This window comes from Fusarium oxysporum, chromosome VIII (genome assembly GCF_013085055.1).
Source record: "Fusarium oxysporum Fo47 chromosome VIII, complete sequence".
Lineage (NCBI taxonomy): Eukaryota > Fungi > Ascomycota > Sordariomycetes > Hypocreales > Nectriaceae > Fusarium > Fusarium oxysporum.
The window spans coordinates 1,424,773-1,439,417 of NC_072847.1; the positions used below are offsets into that span (position 1 = coordinate 1,424,773).

The following is a 14,645-nucleotide window of genomic DNA, read 5'->3' on the forward strand; positions in this document are numbered from 1 at the left end:
TCTCTTCGCGGTCCGTTCTGAGCTGTGGCACCTTGCCCTCGTTCTCAACGTTCTACAGACCTTCAATGCCATCAGCTAGAATATCACGAGCAATCTAAAATCTAATTATTGTTTTATTTCGTTTATCATTCTACCGTCTAGCCCGTTTTCAGAGCAAATCATCATTTTTTCCGAGCAAACGCCATTCTTTTTCTGTCCCATGTTTTTCTAGCCCTCAAGACCGACGCCCAACGCCTCATAAGCTTCTTGAACAAAAGGTTTCAGAAGTCTCAAACTTTGTCATCTAATCCTGCCAGGGGATAATCTCCCAGGTCTCGGCATTGTCCCGAATGATAAGTCGATGTTGATCAATCTTCCAGAATGCGTACAAGGAGCGAGTTGCTGCAGCAGCCTTGCGATGAGCTGGGCCTGTACCACCCTTCTTGGCATCTTCCCGCGAACGCCAGACACAAGTCGCCAAGTTCGCCAATTCTGAGTCAGGTTCTCCAAACCAGTATCTGTTCGTGTCAATACAATAGACCCATGCAGAAGATGCACTTCCAACTTACTTCAGGAATCCACCACTCGCCACAGCCTCAGCATGCGCCCCCTTGTCGAGAACGCCAAGGTCAGCATATTCGGTCTCCTTCTTGATTCGTGATCGGAATGCCACGATATAGAACGATGTTGCTTTGAAGAGTTTTCCAGATTCGACCGCAAGACGTTTCACTTCTTCGATCACCTCTGGCCAGTTGAAGGATTCTGTGTATGGGGCTGTCGCATAGTCGTCGCGAAGAACTCGAAATTGACTCAAGGCTCGTGCGAGGAGCTCATTTTCATTGTCAAGAGTGTCAAGGTCAAGCAAATGCGCATGTTCCGTGTATGGTGATTGGATAAGATACCGGTGGTTGGCTGCGAGTTCCAGGCTGACTTCTCTCACTTCGACTTCGGCGGCTCTTTTTGAAAATACATCGAGTGACGATGCAGGAGCTGTTTGCACATCTGCAGTTGCCATTGTGGGTTATTTGAGTTTTGCTGTGTGGTTGAGAATCGAGTGTGCAGTCAAGACAGTGAGATGATTTGGGTATCTCGATACACAATGGCAGAAGATGGAAGAGGAATATATGGAACTACGAGTCAGCGCGCGACGACAGCGACAGCGAGTCATCAGCAATTTATAGCACACGAAACATCTTTACAACCTCTTAGGCAATCAAGCCTTGAATAACGTGCTCAAATGACACCATCCGAGCCGGACGACGACAGTTACACATGTGGGTCGGTGAAGACTGCCAAAGGGTCTTTCTGCCGGTAGTTCTGGAAGTTACTTGCTTGTTAGTGCGGATGGTCGGGCGTCTCAAAAATGGCACTTCTCAAACTAGACCGGTCAAGACTTGTTGTCCGAGTCAGCTAGGCGTGCTATTTGAAAATCGGAGAATTCTGCAACTCGTTTTTGCTGGAATACTACAAACGGCTTCGCAGAATAACGAAGTCCACCGGAATTCTCGTTGTCTCTGAGAGATCCGGAATCTCGCATATCAGAGACATGTATCTATGGCGACTTCTCACCAAACCATGATGAAATGCCGGGATCGGCTACAAATAAAGAGCGAGATCCTTCCTTCACCGCCAGAAGAACGCTTCGTCAACCATTTCACCGGTTTCGGGCATCCTTGGAAGGACAAGGCGGAGAGTCGGAACAAAGAAGGAATTACACTTTATGTAACCAGGGGTCCTTGACAAAATGGCTGTGAGACTAACGCAGGCCAAACTGCAATGACATGTGCCTGCGGCTGGCGCTAAAAAAAAAATAATGGCCGACGGTACGACCCAATCGACCGTCTTGAATTACTACTACACCATACAGATACAATACTACATATTCGAGGTCAGCCGAACACTTGACAAGAATGACTCTTTGTTGGCACTTACTCGTCAGATGATCGATTTACAAACTGCAGGCCAAAAAGACCGTCATAAACTCTCAGTCAAAGTCAACTCTTAGAGTTCTGAGAAGCTTCGTTTGCACGCATATTTTGAAGCAGCATAATTGGAGGACATGATCTTCGTTCTCATCGTGCCCTCTGGTTATAGTCTAACCCTATTGAAGACATAATCTGGCATTGTCGAATGAATTCTCTGGGTTACGAGTCTCCCTTGTCGCACACAACTTTCTGAAGACGTCAGAAGCCACGGGGATGTCGACATCCGATCTACGATCGTGCTCGTTGATCATTGTATAACTTCATAATTATTGTAATTGTGTGATATAATCCTTTTGGGTCTTTATGTCAGTCAATTGATATAGAAATCGCTAGAACATATGGTTGAATGTCTAATTGGTCTATCACAACTAATATCGCGCACCATCACAACGGACCATCGTCCTCCACATCTGTCTTTCCCCTTCTCAACCAAACTTTGGCCATCTCATACGACCCCAGATAGAGTCCACTCCCTAGCATCGTCCACCCAGATCGCAGAGCCGCACCCCGGAAGAATCCCCGCACTCCCCTCTCTTGGTAAACCTCCCTCGAGACAGTCCACGCCCCCTTCTTTGGTTGCTTTCCCTCCATCTTGGCTGCGACTTCGCTCTGGCCTTGTGTCGAATTCTCGCTCTGATTTCCGGCGCTCAACATCATCCTCGTCTTGACGACATCACTCGGTGTCGTTATGAAAGCAGCTATTGATCCCGCACTTCCGGCACTTAAACCCGTAGCGAGCCCCGTCTCGATCAGCCCCGGCTCCCTAGAACCGGAGCCTCGCGATTTCCAATATGTTGCTCGCACATGCTCGAATATAGGAAATTGAAGAGCTGTGAATGGTAAATTTCGTGCGACGAGTGCTGTGTAGCCTGTAAAAAGGCGACGTGATACTCCATCACCGGTCAACTGACGGAATGCTTGTAAGGAGGTAGAAGATCCAGATCGTCCAACCCCATGACTATCATTTTGCAACATCTGGGCATTTTGCTTGATGACCTCTGCTGGTGCGAGGACTAAGCAGGATGCCATCTCTGCCACACCTGAGGCTGCTGAGTGAACTAGAGGTTGTGGTAATGGCGTCGCATTGCCGATGATGCGTTTGGCGCTCTCATATGTCGAGAAGAATAGACCCGCTGTGAATTGTGTAAGCCAGCAATTCCTCATATTCCGTCTTCTATTACACACCTGCTGGAAGAGTAGCCAGGACTACACTTCCAATCCCTTGGTAGAGTCCTCGTACAGCCCATATGTTCTTTTTCGAGCTGTCAGAATATGTCTTGAGGTAATCTTGACTCTGCAAACGAGTCTTGATGGTATCGAGAGGGTAGACCAAGACATCTACTGTAAATGCTGCAATAGCACCAGCCTATGAATGTGTGAGTGAGTGTATCATGACCAGAACCTTGATTATTTAGCCAGTCTTACAAAATATATTTCCGACATGTTTTCCCTCAGACGCCTGCTGCATGTATCGTGATGATGAATTTCTTCCAGGTTGGTACTGAAATATGGGTTCTCTTACACCATGAGCTGGTGATGTCATGGTTGTGTGCTTATATCCACTCTCGGATTACCCTGCACTTCAACTCATCATGGAAACATCTCGAGTTCACAGCATGTGAAAGACATAAAATAGCCTTGAATGAGCACATCACCATAGCTTTAATATTGTAGTCGGTGGGCTCCTTGTCATAGCTCATAAGTGATCCAATTTATCATAAGGACAACTACATATCGGTTTCAACATCGTACTCATCTTATCTGATGGACTCAAGTCTGATAATACAAATCAGAACTACTTTTAGAATTAAGAATGTATATGATCCCATCTCTTGACGCCAGCCCATATACAACCCCATGATTCAAGCAAGCCGGCGCTTCCCCTGCCGTCTATGTGACTTAATGACTCCAAAACGTCCCAAGATAATAAATCACCAAAATGCTTACGTTCCCGTCTTTATAAGATGTCCTCTGCTCTATCATAAAATCGCGCCGTAAATCGAATAACAAAGGAAATCATAGCTTGCTCTTTACAGCAGGGGTCGTCTCGTTAACTACTGCCACCACGACACAAATATCGTCGACTTTGCCGCCGTGCCAGTTTTCTTGGGGGTAGTATTTGTGGACCTCCTTGGCGAATGGTCCATCAAGTTTTGTGTTGACGCTGGCTCGCTTGGCGGCTGTCACGATTTCCGTAGCGAGTGCGCTCTGGAGTGTAGCTGTTCGTTTGCCTTCGGAGGCTTCAGGGAACTCAACCAGAGGCTCTAGCGAATCCGCAACGCGCACACCACCAGCATCAGTCATTACCCAGGCGCCTGTGGATACCAGAACTCGACTGGCGATTCGTAGAATATCCTGGTTAAAGAGATTGTCTAGAACACCGTCGGTCGCAAGAACAAGAATATCGCCGTGACGGAGCGCGTGTTGGGTAACGTCAGCATCCCTGGGAAGGTCGCTAAGCTGAGCACCACCAAACGCTGCCATGCGAGCAGCAACGCTGGGAGGTACGAGAGATAGTTGGAAAGGAGTATTGAAGGCGTGTGTTTGAGGTTCGGAATATGTATGAACTCCATTGAGTCGAAGTTGCAAGAAGCCGGAATCACCAAGGTTCGCAACGTCCAGGTTTCCATCTGCTCCAGCAATAGCGACACACGCTGTGCTTCCGCCAGCGCGAAGACTGTTGTCGTTGCAGATTGCTTCGTATCCCTTCTGCATCAACTGTCTTGCTGTCAAGGGAGGCCCTGAGTTAGTCTGGTGTTCGTGGGCAGCCAATGCCATATAATCGCAAAATCCGTGTGAGAAATCAGCGGGATCGACACCGGAATCTACCCAGCCCCCAACACCATCAGCAACGCCAAAGGCTACTGACCCGGAGTCGTTGATCCGGCTGACAAAGAAGGCATCGTGCCCAGATTCGGGTCGAGCGGAAGGTCGACGGTTTCGAGGGGGTTGAATGCGATTGTATGGGTTGAAGTGGAAGACGTGAGTAGAGGGGTCGTATGGCCTGTCCTTGGCAATGAAGGAGGATGCGACATGGTAAGAGAATCGAGGAGCATCGGTCGAGGTGGAGTAGAGTCTGGAACGAGGGCACGAACTCATTGCGACATGAGGATAAGCACGGAGTCGGGAGCAGGATTGCGTGGGAGCTGGCACAGTTAGAATTGCGGATTGACGAGTATTGTACGGGCAATGCGACCAACCCTTAGCAAGCGTTCGCAATGAAGCCGTAGCAAGTCGATTGTAGGGTGCAGCCATGGAGGGCAAGAAAGTGGATCGTCCAGAGACAAGAATTGATGCGAATAGTGACGGGCTGGAGCGAGGATCGGAGGAGGATTAAGATATTGGTGACGATGAAACTTTGATAGAAATTACAGAGAAATCATCTTTGCCAAGGAGATCGTAAGAGAAAAAATTGGTGTCATGAGAGAAGTGGGATAAGTTGTTGAGCGCCGATTTACCAACTTGTTATCTAATCTTGACTGGCCAAGCCCCTCCAATATCCTTTCACAATAACCAATTCCTCGGAACAAAGAGGCAAGCCACAAATACCTTGTCAAATTATGCAAGATAAAAGGAGGCGGTGCATGGTTCAAGCCACTGCATGCTTCTCCAATATTTCCCGGAATCTCATCTCCGCAATTATTGATACCCGCTGTTGATCCGCGATCTATATCCGCGAGGAAGTCACGTCACGTGGTTTCACGAGCGTTGTTCCTGCCGATTCCGAGACCAGCGAAGCCGAAGTTGACAATTCCAAATTTGTGATTGGCCAGAGGTCAGCCGTAGGTCCCAGTGTAAACTGCAATAACCGAGGAAGGTTTGCCAACCCAATACATGACGACGAGAATCCTCGATACGCCACCCTTTGCGAATAGACAATTCAACTCTATCGGAGGAGATTGCACAGCATTTCTTTCCTGTCAATTGTCTGACCACAGCTCCAACTAAACATTGCGAAGTTTGACTGTCCTTCTCCTCCGGTCCCAATCGCAATTGTACTTCCTCGATTCGATTATTCGACAAGATGGCTACTCTTCGATCTTCTTCCCGACTTGTCGGAGCCTTCTCAAGGACGGCTGCTTTCCGACCTGGTGCTGTCTTCACTCGTTCTATGGCCTCAGTCAGCGAGCCTCCTAAAGACTCTGATGCCAACCTCAAGTCTTTCCAAATCTACAGATGGAACCCCGATACCCCCAGCGAGAAGCCTCGTCTTCAGACCTACACTCTGGACCTCAACAAGACTGGACCTATGATTCTTGATGCCCTCATCCGAATCAAGAACGAGCTCGACCCTACTCTGACCTTCCGACGAAGTTGCCGTGAGGGTATCTGCGGTAGCTGCGCTATGAACATCAACGGACAGAACACTCTTGCTTGCTTGTGTATGTACCCCTTCACCCGGGTCGCACGCGGCAAATCATATCGGAAATTGAAGTGCTAACGTATTTTCAGGCCGAATTCCCACTGAGGCTGCTTCCGACGTCAAGATCTACCCTCTTCCTCACACCTATGTCGTCAAGGACCTTGTCCCTGATTTGACACATTTCTACAAGCAGTACAAGAGCATTAAGCCCTACCTTCAGCGCGATACCCCTGCTGAAGACGTACGACCCCTTTCTCACTTACGGAATCTTACATTTACTGACCCAATTCTCAGGGCAAGGAGTACCGACAGACTAAGGAGGACCGCCGTAAGCTCGATGGTCTCTACGAGTGCATTCTCTGCGCCTGCTGCTCTACCTCATGCCCATCTTACTGGTGGAACTCTGAGGAGTACCTTGGCCCCGCTATCCTTCTCCAGTCTTACCGATGGCTCGCCGACTCTCGTGACGAGCGCACCGCCGAGCGAAAGACCAACCTCGAGAACTCGATGAGCCTGTACCGTTGCCACACCATTCTTAACTGTACACGAGCCTGTCCCAAGGGTCTTAACCCTGGCAAGGCCATTGCCGAGATCAAGAAGCAGATGGCTTTCGGCAACTAGATTAACAAAACTACGAATATGTCGCGAAAACGATGTGACGATTGGAGGGAGAAGCGAAGCATTTAAAGGGTTGTCGCAGAGCAAAATCTGCGTATGAGATTATTAGCACTTTAACCCTGTGTATAGGCTATGGATGGGAGTTCCACGCTGTGTTCTATAGCAAACTTGGCAATATTATTTTCTTGATCATTCACCCCTGGTTCCTGTACTGTTATCAAGCTTCTTGTGTTCGTTCGGGCATGATTCTGTAAACTGACTTTAGCTACGCTCGCCAGCCCGACCTTACGATACCGTACTCTCAAGCGCCTCGAAAAGCCTGCCCGTGTTTAAGAAAGAGCACCATATACAGACCAATTGAGACTTAAGAACTCGGAAAATTGCTCGGCAGCTGCGATTCTGACCCTCCGCCCTGGCTGGCTCAGTTGCAATCGCCGATCGAGCCCCTTGCTGAATTGTCTTCAAGCAAGGGCGATGCTGAACGTCGATGCTTTTCAGTTCGCCCTTAATCCTCGAGCCTCGAGTCGAAACTATCATTCTTCCTGAACTGGTTTCCCCCCTTCACACGACCTCTTGGCCTTCTCACCACTTATACAACACGAGTCTGTGGCATGAAGACAGGGAGTGCTGATCCCCAATGATCGACATACGTGACATGATCAACAAACAATGCTACGAGACACATTCCGTTAGCTCACAAGGATGAGAAAGACCGACAGTTTTCACATGAATTGGAGTAGGGGGTTGGTTGAAGCAGTGTACAGTACCTGCAGAGTGGCTTCGGGACGGTTTAGAGTGGCTTTTAATGATGGAACAACTTCATACAAAATGTGTATTTAGAGCAAGTGGATCAAGTTATGTACCGGGATATCCAATATGTGGCTTCGGAGAATTTTCAGACGTGAATCGTAACTATAATAGCCAGAAGCTTGTCTGAACCTTGCTTCCGTTCTTTTGACATGTGCACGACTGTGGCCTTCTATTTCGAGGTGTTATTAAGATTCCTTACAACAGTGATAAACCTCCCTGCATCAAAAGATCCTTTCATCGAGCAGGGAATCATAGTCATTCTCGTCAAGACCATCTGACATGACAGGCGGCAGTAAGTGTATGAGCTCGTTGGTATGTTTGTGACGTTCATTTTTTGTGAGCCAAGACAATATGTTCTGAAAAACGCCAGCACCTTGGTGTTTGGTACTTGATTTAAAGACAGCCTTAACTTTTTTTCCACGGCTACGTTACACATATTGAAGATCGCCATCATGTCTCACAACAACTGCCGGCCTGCGGAATGCTGAACCGTGTATACTAGCCATGATGCTCACTTTGAAGTAGATGGTAAAGTTAATGTTGATAAGAGTTTGAGTATTTGGTTCTATCATAGAAAATTGTTGATTGCATGGTAGGAGCTGAATACGTATAAAGTCTGGTAACTCCTACCTACAGCAGAAGACAAACCTTGATATCAACATCCACAATTTCACACCTCAAACTTTACACTTCACATCTTAACAAACTACCTAAAAAATCATCATGTTCTTCAAAGCTATCATTAACGCTTCCGCTATCGCTGGCCTTGCTGCCGCGGTGCCCTTCAGCACCAACACCACAAGCGCCTGTCCCACCCTTTGCGTGAATGCTATTAATGACTGTGGTGTCATGTACGGAGGGTAAGTTAATCCAAATCCAAATATATCCGAGCGTAGAATATCATAGTTGCTAATTTACCAGATGCTACCCTATTTGCTCTCCTGAGCTGTATCCTACACCGCCGCCATGCACTCCTACCACACCAACTACTACACCTACCATCACCCCTATCACTCCAGACATTACCATCACTCTTATCACACCAACCCCTGATCCCATCACGAAATCAACTAGTTAAACGGGATGCTACTGATCCTGATGTCACTTGAGGTAGCAAGAGTATTGGCGATGGAACTGTTATTCGCATTGGAAATCTGTGCCTCTCAGGAAGATATCCTTACCTAGGCATTTGAGATTGTTGATTATCTAATTATACGACACGTTCTACTCTAAAACTACCTAAAACTTTCCCAGAATTAGTAGTAGGCATTGCCTGGTGTGCTTGGACTTCGTGAATAATCATCTACCGTTCCTGGGAACGCACCAACTGGTACTGAAGGTCCACCCTTGACATCGTCATCTGAACTTAGGTCATCGACATATGTATCATCGTCTTCAGGCGGTGCGCGCATGGCTTCGAAAATATCCCTGTCCAGTGAGGGCACCTCGTAGGGCTTGAGCGTATGAATCTCTCGCCCCGACGGCATCTTGCTGAGGAGTGTGTTGATGGGGGGTATTGCTTGTGTGTTCATCTGGCACAGATGTTAGCTAATACCATAGTATTCTTGATATAGTGCTTACCGTATCGTTAACTTTGTTCCACTTGGCATCGAGCATCTCTAGTACTCGAATCTCCTCCATCTTACCAGCATCACTTCCCCATGCAGACTCTTTATCCACACGTCGATCTTCGCGCTTTTCTGTGAAATCTTTCTTTAATCGACTGAAGCTTAGTCCCTTCTTGTTGTTGTCTTTGATTTCAACACCTAGCTCTGATAAGCCGGCACGAACCCATCCAATGCCATCTGCAACCTGGCCACCTATCTCGGCGTCGATTCCAAAGAAACGACAAGCGCGAGCTCGACATGTTCGGCGAAGATCTTCTAGATATTTCAGAAGAGCACTACTGATCTTATGCGAACCAGAACCTGCTGTGCTGCATAGAGATGATGCTTTGGCTGCATGTTCTGAGGCTGCTAAACACAGCCGGGCATAAAGATGGGCACGAACTTTTGGAATCTCAGGGGCCTTGAACATCCACTCCTTGTCGTTCTTGTTCCGGTCCTGAGCGACTATTGCTGGATACGGATCGTCTTTAAGAACGGCTAGTAACGTAGCTTCAGCCAATGCTAGAGAACACAAGGCTCGAGCTGTTCCGGGAGCAATATCGGGACATGGAGGGGTAGCTGTAGCATGCTCTCCTCGACCTGCGAGATAGTCATACACGGAAGCAGCTTCGAGGAGACATTTTGTTGCGGTTGTGACTGCATTTGTTCGCTCTTGGGCCCCGAGAAACTCGCTACTCGTTGAATAAAGTGGTTGCAAGGCAGATCGAGCTATAAGAACATGAGAGAAGCCCAGAGTTGAAAGTACAAAGGCAATTTCATGTTCTAGACATGAAATCTTGACTCTGGCTCTCTCACGTCCTGGGACGACTTCGCCAGATAAAGTTGGTCTCCATTCGATAGCCGGGGGCGTCTTTGGCGTGACGATAGCCAGACCCTTGTTACTTAGACCGTCGTCCACCGCTAGTAGGTATGGGATGTAGCCATTGACGCTGGAAATAACTGTGTTTAGATTTGAGACCTGAGAGCTTGGAGGAAGTCTCTTGTGCTTTTTCAGGGCATCTCGAACTACCCCGCGATATGTGCTGGCGTTGAGGGGCAGTGAAGGATGAGACTCGGAGCTGAAGCTTGATGAGAATGAGAAAGCCGAAGTCGTCGGGAGAATGAAAGGGAACGGCATTTTGAATTAGAAGAAAACAGGCCTCACTCTGAGGTTGAGTATAGCAAGATTTGCAGTAACAAAAAGAGTGAAGATCAAGTTTTGAGTTCAATTGTTTTGCCAAGCTCTTGGTCCAGACCTGACGATATCACCATACTGTGTGCGTATCAGCTGTTTACGCACTGCTCAAGTGACGTCTCTGGCTCCGGGGCTCGGAAGCTCCTTTTCGGCCGATGCTCAAATACAAGCTCCACCAAAATTTCCGGGGTCGCATTGAATGTCATTTAGAGCTTCGCTTCAGAGCTCCACGCACGCTCTCTCCTCCTTCATCAACCGAACCACTCTTGTTAATGACGACTTTCGCTATCTCGAGGTGACAATGGCTGGTCCTTCTCCGTCACCGCACAAGCCTCGTCGCAAGGCTAATACTAAGAAGCCTGGCAATGGCGGCAGCGAAAAGGCTCCTCGCACAGAAGCCCTAGTACGGGCGCCCGCGTTCCCTCTTGCGGCGTTTCTATGGCCTGCGCGGACTTCTTTGTCGCAATGGGAGGTTCTGCCTGTGATTCTCATGGTGGTTGGTCTTTTTCGATGGGCTGCTGGTTTGTGGGGATATTCTGGTAAGGATGGCCGCTCGAGTTGACCATCATGACACCTTTCGCTAACGAGGAGCTTGATTTGCAGGGTTCAGTAAACCGCCCATGTTTGGAGACTACGAAGCGCAGCGGCATTGGATGGAGGTCACGACACAGCTTCCCATATCGCAATGGTATTTCCACGATCTTCAATGGTGGGGCCTCGACTACCCTCCCCTGACGGCCTACCACAGCTGGCTTCTGGGCAAGATTGGCTCTCTCATCGATCCCTCGTGGTTCGCGCTCTTCACCTCTCGAGGAAACCAGGATTCCAACCTCAAGATCTTCATGAGGGCTACAGTCATTATCTCGGAGTACCTCATATACGTCCCAGCCGCCATTGTCTTCGTGCGACGATATAGCAGACTCCAAGGGGTTACCAACTGGACAGCATGGCTTGCGCTCGTCGCGATCCTAATGCAGCCTGCCACCATTCTTATCGACCATGTCCACTTCCAGTACAACACCGTTATGCTCGGATTTGTCATGGCGAGCATGTCGAGTATGCTGGCTGAGCGCTACAAGTGGGCTGCTGTCTTCTTCGTCGGCGCGCTGGGATTCAAGCAGATGGCGCTGTATTATGCCTTCAGTGTCTTCTCGTATCTTCTCGGTCGCTGCGTTTACCCTCGACTTGACTTTACCAGGCTGTTCGGTATTGCTCTTGTCACAGCCGTTTCTTTTGCCATCCTAATCCTGCCTCTGGTTCTTGGTACACTCTATGACAAGAGCCAGGGCATCGATGCTCATGGAGATTCCAAGGATCCTCCTTCACTTCCCTTATTTCCTCAGCTTGTCGAGATTCTAGACACTAAAGCCTTTTACTGGCCTATTGTGGAACAGTTGGTTCAGATGGTCCACCGTGTCTTCCCATTCGCGCGTGGTCTGTTCGAGGACAAGGTTGCCAACTTTTGGTGCGCTGCCAATGTCGTTATAAAACTCCGACAGTGGCCAACAGCTCTTCTTCAAAAAGCAGCTCTTGGTGCTACTCTTGGTTCGATTATCCCGCCTAACATTATCCTCTTCCTGCGACCACGAAAGTCCACACTTCCTTTGGCTTTTGCTGCCACAGCTTGGGGTTTCTTTCTGTTTAGCTACCAGGTGCACGAGAAGAGTGTCTTGCTTCCATTGATGCCCATGACCTTACTTCTGGCTGGAAAGCACGGGTTGAACAAGGACACACGAGCTTGGGTGGGCTTCGCCAACCTCTTGGGAGTCTGGACTATGTTCCCTTTGCTCAAACGGGTCGACCTGAGGATTCCATATGCGGTTTTGACCCTCCTCTGGTCCTACCTGCTTGGTCTCCCACCGACCTCTTTGAGCGCCTACTTCCAAGAAGGTCAAGCTGCCTGGTTGCAATGGGGTACAGCATTATTGCATCTGCTGTTCTATGTAGCCATGGGTGCGTGGCATGTTCTTGACACATTTGTAACACCTCCTGCTGATAAGCCTGACCTCTGGGTTGTGGCAAATGTTGGAGTTGGTGCTGCAGGTTTCATTATCTGTTATCTATGGTGCTTCTTTAAGCTTATCCAAGAGAGCGACCTACTGCCTGGAGGCTCAACAAGTAAGAAGGATAAAAAGAGCAAGACCTTGTAGAGAGGTTTTTTTTGTCGATAAAAATTTCAATACGATTTTGATTTACCGTCATCTCTCCATCGTTGTCCAAACTGCTAAAACGGGCTTGTTCAACTTGTGTCCTACTCTGTACCAGGCTATTCGTTAATGGGTGTAACTCTTTCGACATCCCATCTCGTCTATTGGATCAACCAACGTTGTTTTTGGACAGCAATTCCTTTAAAGAGCCATGGCAATAGTGGCTAGCCAAGGTCGAAGAGCAACGCTTGGTTGTCGACTGAGAAGATGCTTACACACGACTCAGCTAGTTGGACACAGGCGATGACAGCAATGAACACATTCTCACTCTGTCATTGACTTGGCAGCTTATGGGCAGACACAGCCGACACTACTTAGTATTTCTAGTTAGACAGCACAACCACTCTTGGGGCGATAAATTCTTGTCAAATTGACAATAATTGTTCGGACTGGGGACGATACCACGAGACAGGAGACAGAAACGGCAGCATTCGACTTGCCATACTTCAATAAATCCATCTTGTATCGAGATATGGTAAGGTATCATACGCGTGGAACCATACTTGTATCTCGATTATGGTAGTTCAGTCAACCTATCGATTCTGCTTGGGTAGTCCTGCTTTCCAGCAGAGCACCGAAAAACACTGGTCCTCCAGGCGTCGAGGAGAATTGCGGGCTGTACTTATTTGCAGAAAAAGCCTTGGCCAGATGACTGGATAGGAGGTTTGTATATTTTGGTCAGACTTACAAAATAGACGTAAGCTGAGATACTGTCCAAGATTGTTGTCCTTGCATTCAGTGAAAACAAGACCTGTTGATAGGTATGAGGTCAGAGAACACAGAAAGAGGGCAAAGATAATCCATCTTATGACATCGAATACAGGGCATCCTAGGCTGATTGCGAGCCATCAAGAACCGCTGATATTTCTTGCTGATACAGGTTGCAGGAGCCGTTCCAACGTGACATCCCAGGCAAAAGAAGGATTGAAGAAGGGGCTTGAATCTCGAGTACGGCAGATGAAGGAGTTCTTCGGATGAATTCGACTCCCGTTCAAGGCGCAGTCCAGTACCATGGTGGTTTAGACACCGAGGCTGGGCTTGGAAGATGGCACTTTGATGCCTGAGAACACGGCCTCATCCTTCTTCGTATTAGAGATGATTGTGACAAGGTAAGTTCTAGGCCGTGATGAAGGATGGCAAAGTGCTTAGTTAGATCTTGCTGTTGCATGGCCACCGAGAGCCTGTCATTGCCACAGCAGAGATTCTTTATCATGAGCCTCAGAGAATGTCCAGTTTCATGGTATCAGAGGCTGGAAGGCCAAGTGTCCAAGCAACCAAAACGCCTGAAATATGCATGTGCTTCCAACTGGGGTCTGATCCGATTCGAGAGCCTGGTCGAGATATTTGCAGATCTTTGCTGACACTAGGTCTCTTGGGGAAGCTGGGAGTCGTTCATTTGGAATTCCACATTCTACTTTGCCTCATCATCAGTGTCAGTCTTGGTAACCAGTAACAGAGAGCCAAGGGTTGATCATATCGGAATACGATGCACGCATGCGCTCTCAAGTCTGCAAGGTCGGGAATAAGATGCTGACTCTGGAAACGTGTGAGAAGAGGCAAGATTCAAGACTCTTGGTTCTCTGGCCCATGAGGCAAAACAACTTTGGGGTGAGGTTGCATGCTTCGGGGAGGAGAAGAAGAACTATTGGGGGCCAAATGAATTGGGTGAGGAGATTGTTGATCTGGATCATATGCCAATGACCGAGGATCTATCCGATGTCTATTGGTGGAGAAGAGTCTTGTAGAGTAAGATTTTATGCAGGTTATCATGGAGTTTGTTCTCGTTCACAAGCGAACCATTAGATACCAAGTTTTGGCCGATATGATGAGATATGTGATTGACGAGTGAGACAGAGCTAAGAGCGAGGGACTTGGAAGGAC

The 14,645-nt window shown here is 48.2% G+C and overlaps 7 protein-coding genes across 7 annotated transcripts; 3 read left to right on the forward strand and 4 right to left on the reverse strand.

The window, feature by feature from the left end:
* Positions 1-283: 283 nt before the first annotated feature.
* FOBCDRAFT_296995 (uncharacterized protein) lies at positions 284-1,084 on the reverse strand (the record flags this gene model as incomplete). Its single annotated transcript, XM_031188701.3, has 2 exons — positions 549-1,084; positions 284-497 (listed from the first exon to the last, which is right to left on the reverse strand). Exons 1-2 carry the CDS (start codon positions 992-994, stop codon positions 284-286), a joined length of 660 nt encoding a protein of 219 aa, XP_031035966.2. The 5' UTR covers positions 995-1,084.
* Positions 1,085-2,293: 1,209 nt separating this feature from the next.
* FOBCDRAFT_229201 (mitochondrial carrier domain-containing protein) lies at positions 2,294-3,452 on the reverse strand. The gene is made up of 3 exons (XM_031188700.3): positions 3,390-3,452; positions 3,150-3,330; positions 2,294-3,097 (listed from the first exon to the last, which is right to left on the reverse strand). The coding sequence occupies exons 1-3, from the start codon at positions 3,405-3,407 to the stop codon at positions 2,349-2,351; spliced, it is 948 nt and encodes a 315-aa protein (XP_031035965.2). The 5' UTR covers positions 3,408-3,452; the 3' UTR covers positions 2,294-2,348.
* A 313-nt stretch (positions 3,453-3,765) lies between these two features.
* FOBCDRAFT_47428 (phosphatase 2C-like domain-containing protein) lies at positions 3,766-5,394 on the reverse strand. Its single transcript, XM_031188698.3, has 2 exons — positions 5,165-5,394; positions 3,766-5,110 (listed from the first exon to the last, which is right to left on the reverse strand). The coding sequence occupies exons 1-2, from the start codon at positions 5,217-5,219 to the stop codon at positions 3,981-3,983; spliced, it is 1,185 nt and encodes a 394-aa protein (XP_031035963.3). The 5' UTR covers positions 5,220-5,394; the 3' UTR covers positions 3,766-3,980.
* Positions 5,395-5,726: 332 nt separating this feature from the next.
* FOBCDRAFT_229204 (alpha-helical ferredoxin) lies at positions 5,727-7,141 on the forward strand. Its single transcript, XM_031188697.3, has 3 exons — positions 5,727-6,346; positions 6,417-6,568; positions 6,622-7,141. Exons 1-3 carry the CDS (start codon positions 5,989-5,991, stop codon positions 6,946-6,948), a joined length of 837 nt encoding a protein of 278 aa, XP_031035962.2. The 5' UTR covers positions 5,727-5,988; the 3' UTR covers positions 6,949-7,141.
* A 1,337-nt stretch (positions 7,142-8,478) lies between these two features.
* On the forward strand, positions 8,479-8,883 carry FOBCDRAFT_321927 (uncharacterized protein; the record flags this gene model as incomplete). Its single annotated transcript, XM_031188696.3, has 2 exons — positions 8,479-8,615; positions 8,677-8,883. 2 exons carry the CDS (start codon positions 8,479-8,481, stop codon positions 8,831-8,833), a joined length of 294 nt encoding a protein of 97 aa, XP_031035961.2. The 3' UTR covers positions 8,834-8,883.
* Positions 8,884-8,895: 12 nt separating this feature from the next.
* On the reverse strand, positions 8,896-10,626 carry FOBCDRAFT_187642 (uncharacterized protein). The gene is made up of 2 exons (XM_031188695.3): positions 9,337-10,626; positions 8,896-9,287 (listed from the first exon to the last, which is right to left on the reverse strand). Exons 1-2 carry the CDS (start codon positions 10,498-10,500, stop codon positions 9,012-9,014), a joined length of 1,440 nt encoding a protein of 479 aa, XP_031035960.2. The 5' UTR covers positions 10,501-10,626; the 3' UTR covers positions 8,896-9,011.
* A 176-nt stretch (positions 10,627-10,802) lies between these two features.
* FOBCDRAFT_47437 (ALG6, ALG8 glycosyltransferase family-domain-containing protein) lies at positions 10,803-12,713 on the forward strand. The gene is made up of 2 exons (XM_031188694.3): positions 10,803-11,096; positions 11,161-12,713. Exons 1-2 carry the CDS (start codon positions 10,859-10,861, stop codon positions 12,705-12,707), a joined length of 1,785 nt encoding a protein of 594 aa, XP_031035959.3. The 5' UTR covers positions 10,803-10,858; the 3' UTR covers positions 12,708-12,713.
* Positions 12,714-14,645: the final 1,932 nt, after the last annotated feature.